Genomic DNA, 12,233 nt, shown 5'->3' with positions numbered 1-12,233 from the left:
GGTTAACGACACCAAGCTGCGGCAGACGGAGACACTGAAGAGGGACTTCAGGAGCCTGATCGAGACGGTGTGCCGCACATCGCCCGCGACGCGAACATCGTGTCAGGACCACTTCCCACGTATCTACGAGAACACGAAAGGTTTAGTAGACTTTTTGCTTTAAATTTTTGCAACGATTTGTATCGTGAAAAGCGCTGTACAAATAAACTTGAATTGAATTGTGACAGTAAAAGAGCACACACACAATCCTTATTCTAATATGGAATGGTACGTGACAGGAGGGCCTCTACCCAAGGATAGAATATGATAAGCAAGTCTAAGAATGTGGTTGAAAATACCATCATTGGCCTAGAGAGATAACATTCTGCAAGTTGAGACTATATGGAAATGTTCACGCAAAGAAAGAAGGCGTAACTTTTATTCTCGCTGTAGTATTGTTGTTGCTGTGTCGTGAAGGCGCTGTGTGATTCATTGTGAAAGCTAAACTACTTTGTTTGGCCTTCCAAAAGAGGACGATATCTGCTTCGTCATGCCTGGAGCTGATCCGTGCTGGTCGCTGAGGAAATACTACAACTTTGCTGTGGATCGCCGGATCGGCTTTCACCGTGGACGAAGTGGTCGTCACATGTCCTTCCATTTATGCAAATCTTCCCAGATAGTGACGTAGACATGTGGGGGCGTGTTAGAACAAGCCGTTTTAGGTAGGTGTGGTTGACTCTTAACTTTTATAAAGAATATCTCTTTGGATTTGAGACTTTACAAATCTTCTTTATGCACCAGCTTGTAACACTCCAAAGAGAAAGGAAAAATTGAAATTGCATCATATGACCTTTAATCCCCGCTTTTCTTAGCGTCTTTTTTTAAACAGCCCCCAGGTTTGAAAGTGAAAGTGACATGACATGTGGCCAAGTATGGTGACCTATACTCAGAATTAGTGCTCTGCATTTAACCCATCCAAAGTGCACACACACACCGCGAACACACACCCGGAGCAGTGGGCAGCCATTTATGCTTCGGTGCCTTGCTCAAGGGCACCTCAGTCATGGTATTGAAGGTGGGAGAGAGCGCTGTACATTCACTCCCCACCTACAATCCCTGCCGGTACGAGACTCAAACCCGCAACCTTTGGGTTACAAGTCCGACTCTCTAACCATTAGGCCACGACTTCCCACACCCCTTTTTTGGACATCCCTGATCTAAACCATTTCCAATAAAGATTTGTAAGGCATCTGGATTTTATAACATTTTCTCTAAAATACAAATATCCTGAAAAATTCCAAATCCTTTGACCTTGATGTTTTCAAGAAATTGCTCTTGCAGCTTTAACAGCAAATTTATCTCCTACAATTCAGTCAAGAGAAACGGCTACAGACTACTATAAAAATTTAGTCAAATAATTTGATCTTTTGCCCTTTGTTCTTGAATGTCATCACACACCCATACTGTGACTGAACTATATATACCAAATACTGTAATATATTAACCCATTCAGTTTAAGTTCTGCATAATCTTAATATACATAATCACAAAAACCAAATGTACAGATCAAATATGATCCTTCATTTCTGAGGACCAGATGAGACCACATACACACTTTAGACTGAAACAGGTTAGTAATATGGCAGTGTTCTGCAATCAAATAATCAAAAACAGACAATTGCAGCAGAGATGGGCACCTGTTCAATCAGCAAACAGTGTTTTTATGCAAGTTTAAAGGTGCAATAGGACATCTTGGAAAATCCTAACTTTAGTCTGATAGTCCCTCCCTCCCTGCAAATCGGTCCAAAGCCACGCCCCCTGAACGCTCACAGACAACATTATTACAATACATCACGTGTCATTCACCGGTGAGAAAACTTTAGAGTACAGTTAGTAACAGTACTACAATACCTGGAAGAAAGGTCAGGTTGTTGATGTTTGCCGGTCACTCTCACGGTCTGCGTAGAGTACGTGAACCAGGTGTTTCTGAAGACAATCACCTATTGCACCTTTAACACTGTTAGTCTTTATCACTGAACATTAATGAAATCAATACTTCGAGGACACTCAAGGTTGACAGTGAAACCTTTATTAATACACAAAGCACCAAAACATGAACTTAGCGCTTGCCACCAACACGAGGAGCGTTGACCTTCATGGGCTTGGCGATTTTCTGTTTGGCTGCGGCTTTAACAGGGGCCTAAAAACAACACAAACACGTTACTGACTACATGAAGGACATTCAAATGCAAGGATTTACATTTGGTTTGCAATAATGTGTAGGGCTATAAATGACACTGAGCACCCATTATTAAGGGTACTAGGTGTAGACATAGTCCTTCTACTCTATGCCACCTTATGACGCAGAAGTGACAGAATCAGTCACACTGCAACGCCTCAAGGGGCAAAAAAACAATCACACCACACAAAATACATCACTTACAAAAGATCAAGAGCAGCTCATAGCCTTCACACTTTGTACAATTCTTAAAGAGATAGGTCACCCAAAAAACAAAAATTAGCCCATGATTCCCTCACCCTCTAGTCTTACTAGGTGTTTATGACTCTTCTTTCAGACAAATCCAATCAGAGTTACATTAAAAACATGTCCTGGCTCTTCCAAGCTTTATAATGGCAGTGAATGTCGATATTCAATAGTCCAGCAGAAATTCAATAAACTGCATCCATCCATCATTAAAAGTGCCTCGCACGGCTCCGGGGGTGAATAAAGGCCATCTGAATGAATCGATGCCTTACTACAAGAAAAACTTCCATATTTAAAACTTTATAAACCCTAACCTCTAGTTTCCGCTTGGTGTCATACGCGTGAGAGAGTGTGTTCCTGCGGATGACGGAGGAGCTTGGAAGAGCCAGGACATTTTTAATATAACTCTGATTGGATTCGTCTGAAAGAAGAAAGTTATATACACCTAGGATGGCTTGAGGGCGAGTAAATCATGGGCTAATTTTCATTCTTGGGTGAACTATCCCTTTAAAACTATCTCTTACCTTGGTGCTCTGAGTGGGTTGTTTCTTAGTTGCCTGCTTCGCCTTTTTGGCCTCCTTGGCAGCCCTGAAACATCGGATCAAACACAGTTAGAAAGGAAATGTTTAGTTTTGTTTGCACTCGTCTCAATGTGTTAACCAGTCACTGAACTGTACTTCTAAAAGAAATGTTATAACAGGTTACGTTTTTGAATCTAACATCTAGAGCCAAAAAACACACTGTCACTTATTCATACACGACCCCACAATGACGTCTGAAGACCGTTAGAAAATCAACTTGATTAACAGATATTACATGAAAACATTACATGAAAACATTGTTAATGTCAATTAAAAGCATTAAAGTAGTTTAGGGAAAGATTTAAGAAAAGGTTTTTGTACTCTTCAAATCTAAGAGCTCAGCTTCAAGCCCAATCAAACACCCCTGATCAAGCCAATCAAGCTCTTCAGAATTACTAGAAAAATACAGGCAGGTCAGTCGGAGCTAAAACTGCAGGACAGCGATGCTTCAGGGTCAGATCCGATGCGTCAAACATGCAGCACAAACTTGTCATGAGAAGTTAACCATGCAAAACCAGCTGCATAACCACAAAAACACACATTTGACCATCTATGACTACCAAATAAGAGCAATGGACAAAGCATAGGGAACCGGAGGTGCTCACCGGATGGCCTGCTCTCTCTGCGCTTTACGCACTTCTGGCTTCTGGTTCCTCTTGGCCAGAATCTCAGCCAGCGAAGCACCGGTGATGGCTCGCTGGAACTTCACCGCACGACGGCTGCGCTTCTTACTCACCTCTTCCTAAAGCAGCAAACACACATCTGAGCGCTCCTGATTCAATCACTCAACACGCACTACACACAAAACATCTGCTGAAAAAAAACACTAGAACCGGCTCTGTAGTCATTTAAACATCTCTCTAATGCTCTAAACCGGCATCATTACACACCAGCAGTGTTGGGCTAGTTACTCAAAGAATGTAATATATTACTCATTACTAGTTACTCCTTCCAAAAGTAATATTGTTACTTTACTCATTACTTTCTGGCAACAGTAATTAGTTACACTACTAGTTACATTACTTTTTCTTCACGCCCTACAGTTGTAGTAACTGTGTATCTTCCACAAAATTCTTAATCTGGAATGTTACTAACGACATATTTCTGCCTCATCATTGGACCACACTGGATCACAGTCAGAAGTCATTAACACTCGTTAGTGATTGATAGTGACATTTAAGTAGAAGTGTTGTATTAATCTCATTAATTGTCAGGTGTAGCTTGAAGCTAATTGTCATTTCTCCGTTACACATATACGATTATATTTCATTATGTATTTTATCAAAACACGTAAGTTCGTAAGAAACAGCTTAATTTTCCCAAAAGATTTTTAATTATAGTAATATAATGTAGCACATGCTGATCAGAGGGATGTAATGCCAGAGTAAAGTAAAGCCACAACTTACACAACAGTGCTCAGATCATCTTTTCCTGACAAAATCAAGATAATGCAATATTTCTATCTGCTGAATGTAAGCTTTTCCATATTCCAAGCTTGCCTGCTGCAGCATCACATGCATGTGCGAGTCCCGACAATTATGAAAATAAATCTAGGAATTATTTGCTTGTTGGATTTTAAATCAGCGGGGATGAGGCACCCAGAGTAACTAAGCTGTTTTATGGATGTAACTGTAATATTACTGAAATCTTATTAGTAATTAGTTACAGTACTAGTTACTGCAGAAAGTAATGTTATAACAGTAAGTTACTGCCCAACACTGCACACGAGGTACTTTTCAGCAGAACACCGTCAGCTGCTGTCCGAAGGCTTGCTCAGACTCACAGACTGGCCCTTCTTGTGCTTGCGGCGGTACAGAACCGTCCAGTTGATCTGTCTGGGGTTCCTCTTGGACAGAAACGCAGACTCGCACTTCGCATTCAGGAACTGGAAAACCTGCAGAGCGAGAGGATCGGCATCACATTTACTCCGTTCTTACACTCAAATATCCTCTCAGACTACAACAGTTTCAACACTGGCCAGAGATGATGCTTCTCTCAGCTCTGCAACTCAAGCGTGAAGTTAAACATTAAACACTGAGCTCTGGTCAGGACAGTAGTTAGCCATCATGCTAGCGCTAGGCTAAATCACCAAATAAAGCCTGCCAGGCGTAAACATTCACATCACAACACGCTGAGAGTCATTCATTAATCGATAATCACTGATTAAAACACAGCAGTGACATCAAACACGCGTAGTTTGCGCTTTTACCTTTCCGTCGATCCTGGCGTAGCGCCGGCCGTGGCCGGGATAGATTTTATACCCGCTAAAACTGCACAGATCGACCCTGCACGTCAAAAATAAGAGTTATAATAGCTACATCTGACTTACTATTAACATCTGAATACTTCTGCAAGCGCTTTTCGCGGATAACTTTAAAGATGTTTATGGATGAACACAGACTACACTCACTTCATGGCGGCGTTTCAGATAGGGAAGAGGAAGAAGAATTGTGGGTAAGCGGTTTATAAAGGAGCTTATTTCGCAAACATCAATTCTTTTTTCAAAGTAAACATACAATTGATGTATAATTATAACCCGCGTTATTATAAAAATATCCAAATTTATTATTATTTCCAGATTATTTTATCCGATCAAATAGTGGCTCGGTTGCCTGGCGGTGACACAGGCGGGAAGGAAGCGGAAGTATGGCGGCGCCGGCGGAAGCGATCTTCTCCGATCCGCTGCTCCAAACGACAAATTACGAAGGTATGCGCAATAAAACCCATTCCTCCATGAGATTGATTAGATGGGCATGTGTTTGCGTTGCAGACAGACAACATGCTGTCATCGTGTGTGCGGAATATCATGCTTATAGCGCAGAGTGTGGAGATCCCGACGAACTTGACGTCTGATCTGTTTTTGTCATAATGTGCTGAAATCTGCCGTTATTACACTAATTAGCTGACAGGATTTCATTTAACGTTACAAATCTGCTGTTTATAAAACCTGGTCTGGTTTATTTATACTGGGAGCTTTAATCTTCGCGTTATTCTGAGTTCACACACCATTTCTCTCCATTTGAAGTGTGTCATCAGTGTAGATGTCTGTAGCTCTAGTGTTTGTCCTGTGCTCTTATTATTCAGGTCCAGGTTTGTTAGACCTTTCGAATCAGGGTCTCCACAGACTGGATCCGCAGTGGTTCAGTCCCGGGGAGCTACACACGCTGATTCTGGACCAGAACCAGATCATCAAGCTGGAGCACCTGGAGCGTAACGAAGCTCTGCAGCAGGTTAGCTGTGTTCACACTAGCCTTCAGCTGTGGTCAGGACAGACGTGTGTGTGTGTGTGTGTGACCTGCTCTGTGTTCACACTACCCTTCACCTGTGGTCAGGACAGACGTGTGTGTGTGTGTGTGTGACCTGCTCTGTGTTCGCACTAGCCTTCAGCTGTGGTCAGTACAGATGTGTGTGTGTGTGTGTGTGTGTGTGTGTTTGAGACCTGCTCTGTGTTCACACTACCCTTCACCTGTGGTCAGGACAGACGTGTGTGTGTGTGTGTGTGACCTGCTCTGTGTTCGCACTAGCCTTCAGCTGTGGTCAGTACAGATGTGTGTGTGTGTGTGTGTGTGTGTGTGTTTGAGACCTGCTCTGTGTTCACACTACCCTTCACCTGTGGTCAGGACAGACGTGTGTGTGTGTGTGTGTGACCTGCTCTGTGTTCGCACTAGCCTTCAGCTGTGGTCAGTACAGATGTGTGTGTGTGTGTGTGTGTGTGTGTGTTTGAGACCTGCTCTGTGTTCACACTACCCTTCACCTGTGGTCAGGACAGACGTGTGTGTGTGTGTGTGTGACCTGCTCTGTGTTCGCACTAGCCTTCAGCTGTGGTCAGTACAGATGTGTGTGTGTGTGTGTGTGTGTGTGTGTTTGAGACCTGCTCTGTGTTCACACTACCCTTCACCTGTGGTCAGGACAGACGTGTGTGTGTGTGTGTGTGACCTGCTCTGTGTTCGCACTAGCCTTCAGCTGTGGTCAGTACAGATGTGTGTGTGTGTGTGTGTGTGTGTGTGTTTGAGACCTGCTCTGTGTTCACACTACCCTTCACCTGTGGTCAGGACAGACGTGTGTGTGTGTGTGTGTGACCTGCTCTGTGTTCGCACTAGCCTTCAGCTGTGGTCAGTACAGATGTGTGTGTGTGTGTGTGTGTGTGTGTGTTTGAGACCTGCTCTGTGTTCACACTACCCTTCACCTGTGGTCAGGACAGACGTGTGTGTGTGTGTGTGTGACCTGCTCTGTGTTCGCACTAGCCTTCAGCTGTGGTCAGTACAGATGTGTGTGTGTGTGTGTGTGTGTGTGTGTTTGAGACCTGCTCTGTGTTCACACTACCCTTCACCTGTGGTCAGGACAGACGTGTGTGTGTGTGTGTGTGACCTGCTCTGTGTTCGCACTAGCCTTCAGCTGTGGTCAGTACAGATGTGTGTGTGTGTGTGTGTGTGTGTGTGTTTGAGACCTGCTCTGTGTTCACACTACCCTTCACCTGTGGTCAGGACAGACGTGTGTGTGTGTGTGTGTGACCTGCTCTGTGTTCGCACTAGCCTTCAGCTGTGGTCAGTACAGATGTGTGTGTGTGTGTGTGTGTGTGTGTGTTTGAGACCTGCTCTGTGTTCACACTACCCTTCACCTGTGGTCAGGACAGACGTGTGTGTGTGTGTGTGTGACCTGCTCTGTGTTCGCACTAGCCTTCAGCTGTGGTCAGTACAGATGTGTGTGTGTGTGTGTGTGTGTGTGTGTTTGAGACCTGCTCTGTGTTCACACTACCCTTCACCTGTGGTCAGGACAGACGTGTGTGTGTGTGTGTGTGACCTGCTCTGTGTTCGCACTAGCCTTCAGCTGTGGTCAGTACAGATGTGTGTGTGTGTGTGTGTGTGTGTGTGTTTGAGACCTGCTCTGTGTTCACACTACCCTTCACCTGTGGTCAGGACAGACGTGTGTGTGTGTGTGTGTGACCTGCTCTGTGTTCGCACTAGCCTTCAGCTGTGGTCAGTACAGATGTGTGTGTGTGTGTGTGTGTGTGTGTGTTTGAGACCTGCTCTGTGTTCACACTACCCTTCACCTGTGGTCAGGACAGACGTGTGTGTGTGTGTGTGTGACCTGCTCTGTGTTCGCACTAGCCTTCAGCTGTGGTCAGTACAGATGTGTGTGTGTGTGTGTGTGTGTGTGTGTTTGAGACCTGCTCTGTGTTCACACTACCCTTCACCTGTGGTCAGGACAGACGTGTGTGTGTGTGTGTGTGACCTGCTCTGTGTTCGCACTAGCCTTCAGCTGTGGTCAGTACAGATGTGTGTGTGTGTGTGTGTGTGTGTGTGTTTGAGACCTGCTCTGTGTTCACACTACCCTTCACCTGTGGTCAGGACAGACGTGTGTGTGTGTGTGTGTGACCTGCTCTGTGTTCGCACTAGCCTTCAGCTGTGGTCAGTACAGATGTGTGTGTGTGTGTGTGTGTGTGTGTGTTTGAGACCTGCTCTGTGTTCACACTACCCTTCACCTGTGGTCAGGACAGACGTGTGTGTGTGTGTGTGTGACCTGCTCTGTGTTCGCACTAGCCTTCAGCTGTGGTCAGTACAGATGTGTGTGTGTGTGTGTGTGTGTGTGTGTTTGAGACCTGCTCTGTGTTCACACTACCCTTCACCTGTGGTCAGGACAGACGTGTGTGTGTGTGTGTGTGACCTGCTCTGTGTTCGCACTAGCCTTCAGCTGTGGTCAGTACAGATGTGTGTGTGTGTGTGTGTGTGTGTGTGTTTGAGACCTGCTCTGTGTTCACACTACCCTTCACCTGTGGTCAGGACAGACGTGTGTGTGTGTGTGTGTGACCTGCTCTGTGTTCGCACTAGCCTTCAGCTGTGGTCAGTACAGATGTGTGTGTGTGTGTGTGTGTGTGTGTGTTTGAGACCTGCTCTGTGTTCACACTACCCTTCACCTGTGGTCAGGACAGACGTGTGTGTGTGTGTGTGTGACCTGCTCTGTGTTCGCACTAGCCTTCAGCTGTGGTCAGTACAGATGTGTGTGTGTGTGTGTGTGTGTGTGTGTTTGAGACCTGCTCTGTGTTCACACTACCCTTCACCTGTGGTCAGGACAGACGTGTGTGTGTGTGTGTGTGACCTGCTCTGTGTTCGCACTAGCCTTCAGCTGTGGTCAGTACAGATGTGTGTGTGTGTGTGTGTGTGTGTGTGTTTGAGACCTGCTCTGTGTTCACACTACCCTTCACCTGTGGTCAGGACAGACGTGTGTGTGTGTGTGTGTGACCTGCTCTGTGTTCGCACTAGCCTTCAGCTGTGGTCAGTACAGATGTGTGTGTGTGTGTGTGTGTGTGTGTGTTTGAGACCTGCTCTGTGTTCACACTACCCTTCACCTGTGGTCAGGACAGACGTGTGTGTGTGTGTGTGTGACCTGCTCTGTGTTCACACTAGCCTTCAGCTGTGGTCAATACAGACGTGTGTGTGTGTGACCTGCTCTGTGTTCACAGCTGTCTGTGGCCTGTAATCGTCTGGTGCGCATGATGGGCGTCTCAAAGCTGACTCATTTACGAACCCTGAACCTCCCCAACAACAGCATCGGCTACATCGAGGGCCTGAAGGACCTGCTTCGTCTGGAGAGCCTCAATCTGGCTGGAAACAACATCAAGGTGTTTTTCACATTTACCATGTATTTCACTGAAACTGAGGCTGATTCCTCCTGAATCTGTGTGTGTTTGTGCAGGTCACCGAGCAGCTCAACAACTGCGTTTCCCTGCAGCATCTTGATCTGTCAGACAATAATATTTCTCACATAGGAGACCTCACCAAGCTCTCAGTGTTAAAGGTATTTGCCATTTGTCTTGAGAGCTAAATCATGTGTAATCTCTCATAATGTGTTAAGAGAAATATTTTTAGGAAAACACAGAGAAAACGTTGAGTGTGTAACCGATATTTAAGGCCTGTTTCAGACTCTTCTTCTGCATGGAAACATCATCACGACGCTGCGCACCGCTCCTGCTCACCTGCCAGCGACCCTCACTGTCCTGTCGCTCGCAGAGAATGAGATCAGAGACCTGAGCGAGGTAAACACACAGACAGTGCAAACGCCTTCATAACATTTGAGCTTCTGGACTAGCAACACAAACCTCAGCTGGTTTTGTTCATTTATTGTTTTGCTTCATTTCAACTATGCGTTCATCATCAGCTTCTGCATCAGTTTGACAAATTCAATTCAAGTTTATTTGTATAGCGCTTTTCACGATACAAACTCCGCGATGCGATCCGCTCTGAACAGCTGGTAGCCCGGCAGATGAAGCGCGTTGTCCGGAATGGCTTCACTCAGCCAGGTTTCAGTGAAGCACAGTGCAGCAGAGTTTGAAAAGTCCTTGTTGGTGCGGGTGAGGAGAAGAAGTTCATCCGTTTTGTTAGGAAGGGAACGGACATTCGCAAGATGAATGCTTGGGAGCGCAGTCCGAAAGCCGCGCACACAGAGCTTCACCAGGGCGCCGGCGCGTTTCCCTCTTCTGCGTCTGCACGTGCGTTTGAACAACACAGCTGTACCTCCGACTAGAATGTCCAACAAAACGTCCAAATAATCAAAAACCGGAAAAATGTTGTCTGGGATGTGCTGCTTAATGTTAAGGAGACATAACCAAGTTCCAACCAAGCAAAATTGATTTGTTTAACCCAAACTAAAGAATAATAATGTGCATTTGATCAGATATAACTGCAGTACAAGATTATGAGATGCATTATTTGAATGCTTAGCCAAAGAGATGTGTCTATATGTGTCTATCTAGATTTAAACAGGGAGAGTGTGTCTGAACCCCGAACGTTATCAGGAAGACTATTCCAGAGTTTGGGAGCCAAATGCGAAAAAGCTCTACCTCCTTTAGTGGACTTTGCTATCCTAGGTACTACCAAAAGTCCAGAGTTTTGCGACCTTAGGGAGCGTGATGGATTGTAGCGTTGTAACTGTCAAATTGACAGTTCTTATTTTTTTATGGAATATTGCCATATTTAGAAATGATTTATCTGTGCACATCATGTTTTGAATTCATGTGCCCTCGTAATCTTTTATCCAAGTAACTTCCCTCTTGCATCTGGTCTCTGCTCTGATGACGTGTGCGTGAGGGCGGGGCAAACTGTCAATCACATGACAACATTCCACATAAATTATCTATTGGATAAAATCAAGTCCCGCCCTACATTTTTTTTCTCATTCAAAAAGCCTTTTTACTGGGATATACATTACAATAATGAAGAGAGGATTATCATAACTTCCATTTCATGCCTCATTAATTTAGTATAAGAAAATTATTTATAAATGTTTTAATCATTTACTAAAATCATGAGAAGAATCCACAATATCAGTGTTCAGTACATGACACAATACCAGATGTGTAAGTTTATTATGTTTTATTATTATTACTTCACCAGATCAACAAACGCAAGGTTCAGTGACAAACAATAGAGCAAGTGACACTTATGTCGCCTGGCCTGAAAACCTCAGATGGGTCCCAGGCTTATCGCTGAGCCCTAGAGAGTAATCTCACAGAATGTGTTCTGAATTTAACACAGCGTCTCACAAACACGTCACTTGTGGCAGAAATACAGCGATGGATCGTCCAGAGCCGTCAGTCTGCATGAAAACAGCACAGATGCAACACAACAACGACCTGAATGAACAATTCTTAAATCTGTTTCAGAAACTGGTTGATGTGGACCATAGACCTGTGACTGATTCATGTTTAATAGAACATATATGGGCCACTTTGTGTGTTCAGTAGTTTTAGATGTTATGTCATTGAATTATCTTCATTTGAGGGCTTTTCTCCTCAGATGTATTATACTGTCAAATGTATTTCATTATTCGATTATAATTATTCAGACTAGCAGCCCTAATCATGTGTCATGGATGTTAGTGTTTAACATGTTTCTGTGTGTGTCATGTGCAGGTGTCGTATCTAGCACCGTTACACGGCCTGGAGCAGCTGTGCGTCATGAGTAACCCGTGTGTCACGGCTCTGCCCCGCTGCGATTATCGCCCGTATGTCGTCAGCTGGTGTCTCAGTCTCAAGGTGCTGGATGGATATGTGGTTTCACAAAAAGAGGGGTAAGTTAGATGCCTTTTTCATTACAAGAATTGCAGTCTGTGTTTTACTGTGGTGCTACAAATAATTTTGTACAGGCTGTCACACATCATTTTGCATTTGACAGTGCTTTAAGAAAGACGCT

General features: G+C 44.6%; 3 protein-coding genes across 26 annotated transcripts in view; 2 read left to right on the top strand and 1 right to left on the bottom strand.

Moving 5' to 3' along the window:
• Window positions 1-2,052: 2,052 nt before the first annotated feature.
• On the bottom strand, window positions 2,053-5,542 carry rpl24 (ribosomal protein L24). Its single transcript, XM_016452027.1, has 6 exons — window positions 5,456-5,542; window positions 5,255-5,330; window positions 4,829-4,939; window positions 3,651-3,787; window positions 2,989-3,052; window positions 2,053-2,179 (listed from the first exon to the last, which is right to left on the bottom strand). Exons 1-6 carry the CDS (start codon window positions 5,458-5,460, stop codon window positions 2,099-2,101), a joined length of 474 nt encoding a protein of 157 aa, XP_016307513.1. The 5' UTR covers window positions 5,461-5,542; the 3' UTR covers window positions 2,053-2,098.
• A 101-nt stretch (window positions 5,543-5,643) lies between these two features.
• The window catches only part of cep97 (centrosomal protein 97), an 11,405-nt gene continuing 4,815 nt past the window's right edge, over window positions 5,644-12,233 (top strand). Inside the window, exons 1-6 of the mRNA XM_016452024.1 lie at window positions 5,644-5,752; window positions 6,130-6,275; window positions 9,506-9,664; window positions 9,739-9,840; window positions 9,965-10,078; window positions 11,954-12,111. Of these exons, the coding sequence (XP_016307510.1) occupies window positions 5,692-5,752; window positions 6,130-6,275; window positions 9,506-9,664; window positions 9,739-9,840; window positions 9,965-10,078; window positions 11,954-12,111 (740 nt within the window). The 5' untranslated portion in view covers window positions 5,644-5,691. The remainder of the gene's footprint in view (window positions 5,753-6,129; window positions 6,276-9,505; window positions 9,665-9,738; window positions 9,841-9,964; window positions 10,079-11,953; window positions 12,112-12,233) is intronic.
• caap1 (caspase activity and apoptosis inhibitor 1) lies at window positions 6,287-9,540 on the top strand. Of its 24 annotated transcripts, none has more exons than XM_016452021.1 (3): window positions 6,287-7,264; window positions 7,312-7,408; window positions 7,456-9,540. In XM_016452021.1, exons 1-3 carry the CDS (start codon window positions 6,448-6,450, stop codon window positions 7,487-7,489), a joined length of 948 nt encoding a protein of 315 aa, XP_016307507.1. In that variant the 5' UTR covers window positions 6,287-6,447; the 3' UTR covers window positions 7,490-9,540. The 24 variants fall into 24 exon arrangements, with proteins under 24 accessions (XP_016307507.1, XP_016307505.1, XP_016307503.1 ...); XM_016452019.1 differs by having other exon boundaries at window positions 6,287-7,408; window positions 7,456-7,552; window positions 7,600-9,540; XM_016452017.1 differs by having other exon boundaries at window positions 6,287-7,552; window positions 7,600-7,696; window positions 7,744-9,540.

The sequence above is a fragment of the Sinocyclocheilus anshuiensis genome, unplaced genomic scaffold, assembly GCF_001515605.1.
Source record: "Sinocyclocheilus anshuiensis isolate Anshui unplaced genomic scaffold, SAMN03320099.WGS_v1.1 scaffold1128, whole genome shotgun sequence".
In the NCBI taxonomy this organism is placed as follows: Eukaryota; Metazoa; Chordata; class Actinopteri; order Cypriniformes; family Cyprinidae; genus Sinocyclocheilus; species Sinocyclocheilus anshuiensis.
This window is presented reverse-complemented; position numbering and strand designations above follow the sequence as displayed.

What these genes read in the sequence shown, in the direction of transcription:
- rpl24 (XM_016452027.1), bottom strand. An exon ending in AGCACAAGAAGGGCCAGTCT is followed by an intron (nt 3,788 to 4,828) that starts GTGAGTCTGAGC and finishes TTGCTGCTTTAG; the next exon opens with GAAGAGGTGAGTAAGAAGCG. An exon ending in AACCCACTCAGAGCACCAAG is followed by an intron (nt 2,180 to 2,988) that starts GTAAGAGATAGT and finishes TGTTGTTTTTAG; the next exon opens with GCCCCTGTTAAAGCCGCAGC.
- caap1 (XM_016451997.1), top strand. Translation starts at nt 6,448, where the DNA reads ATGTGTGTGTGTGTGTGTGTGTGTGTGTGTTTGAGACCTGCTCTGTGT. An exon ending in AGACGTGTGTGTGTGTGTGT is followed by an intron (nt 9,281 to 9,327) that starts GTGACCTGCTCT and finishes TGGTCAGTACAG; the next exon opens with ATGTGTGTGTGTGTGTGTGT.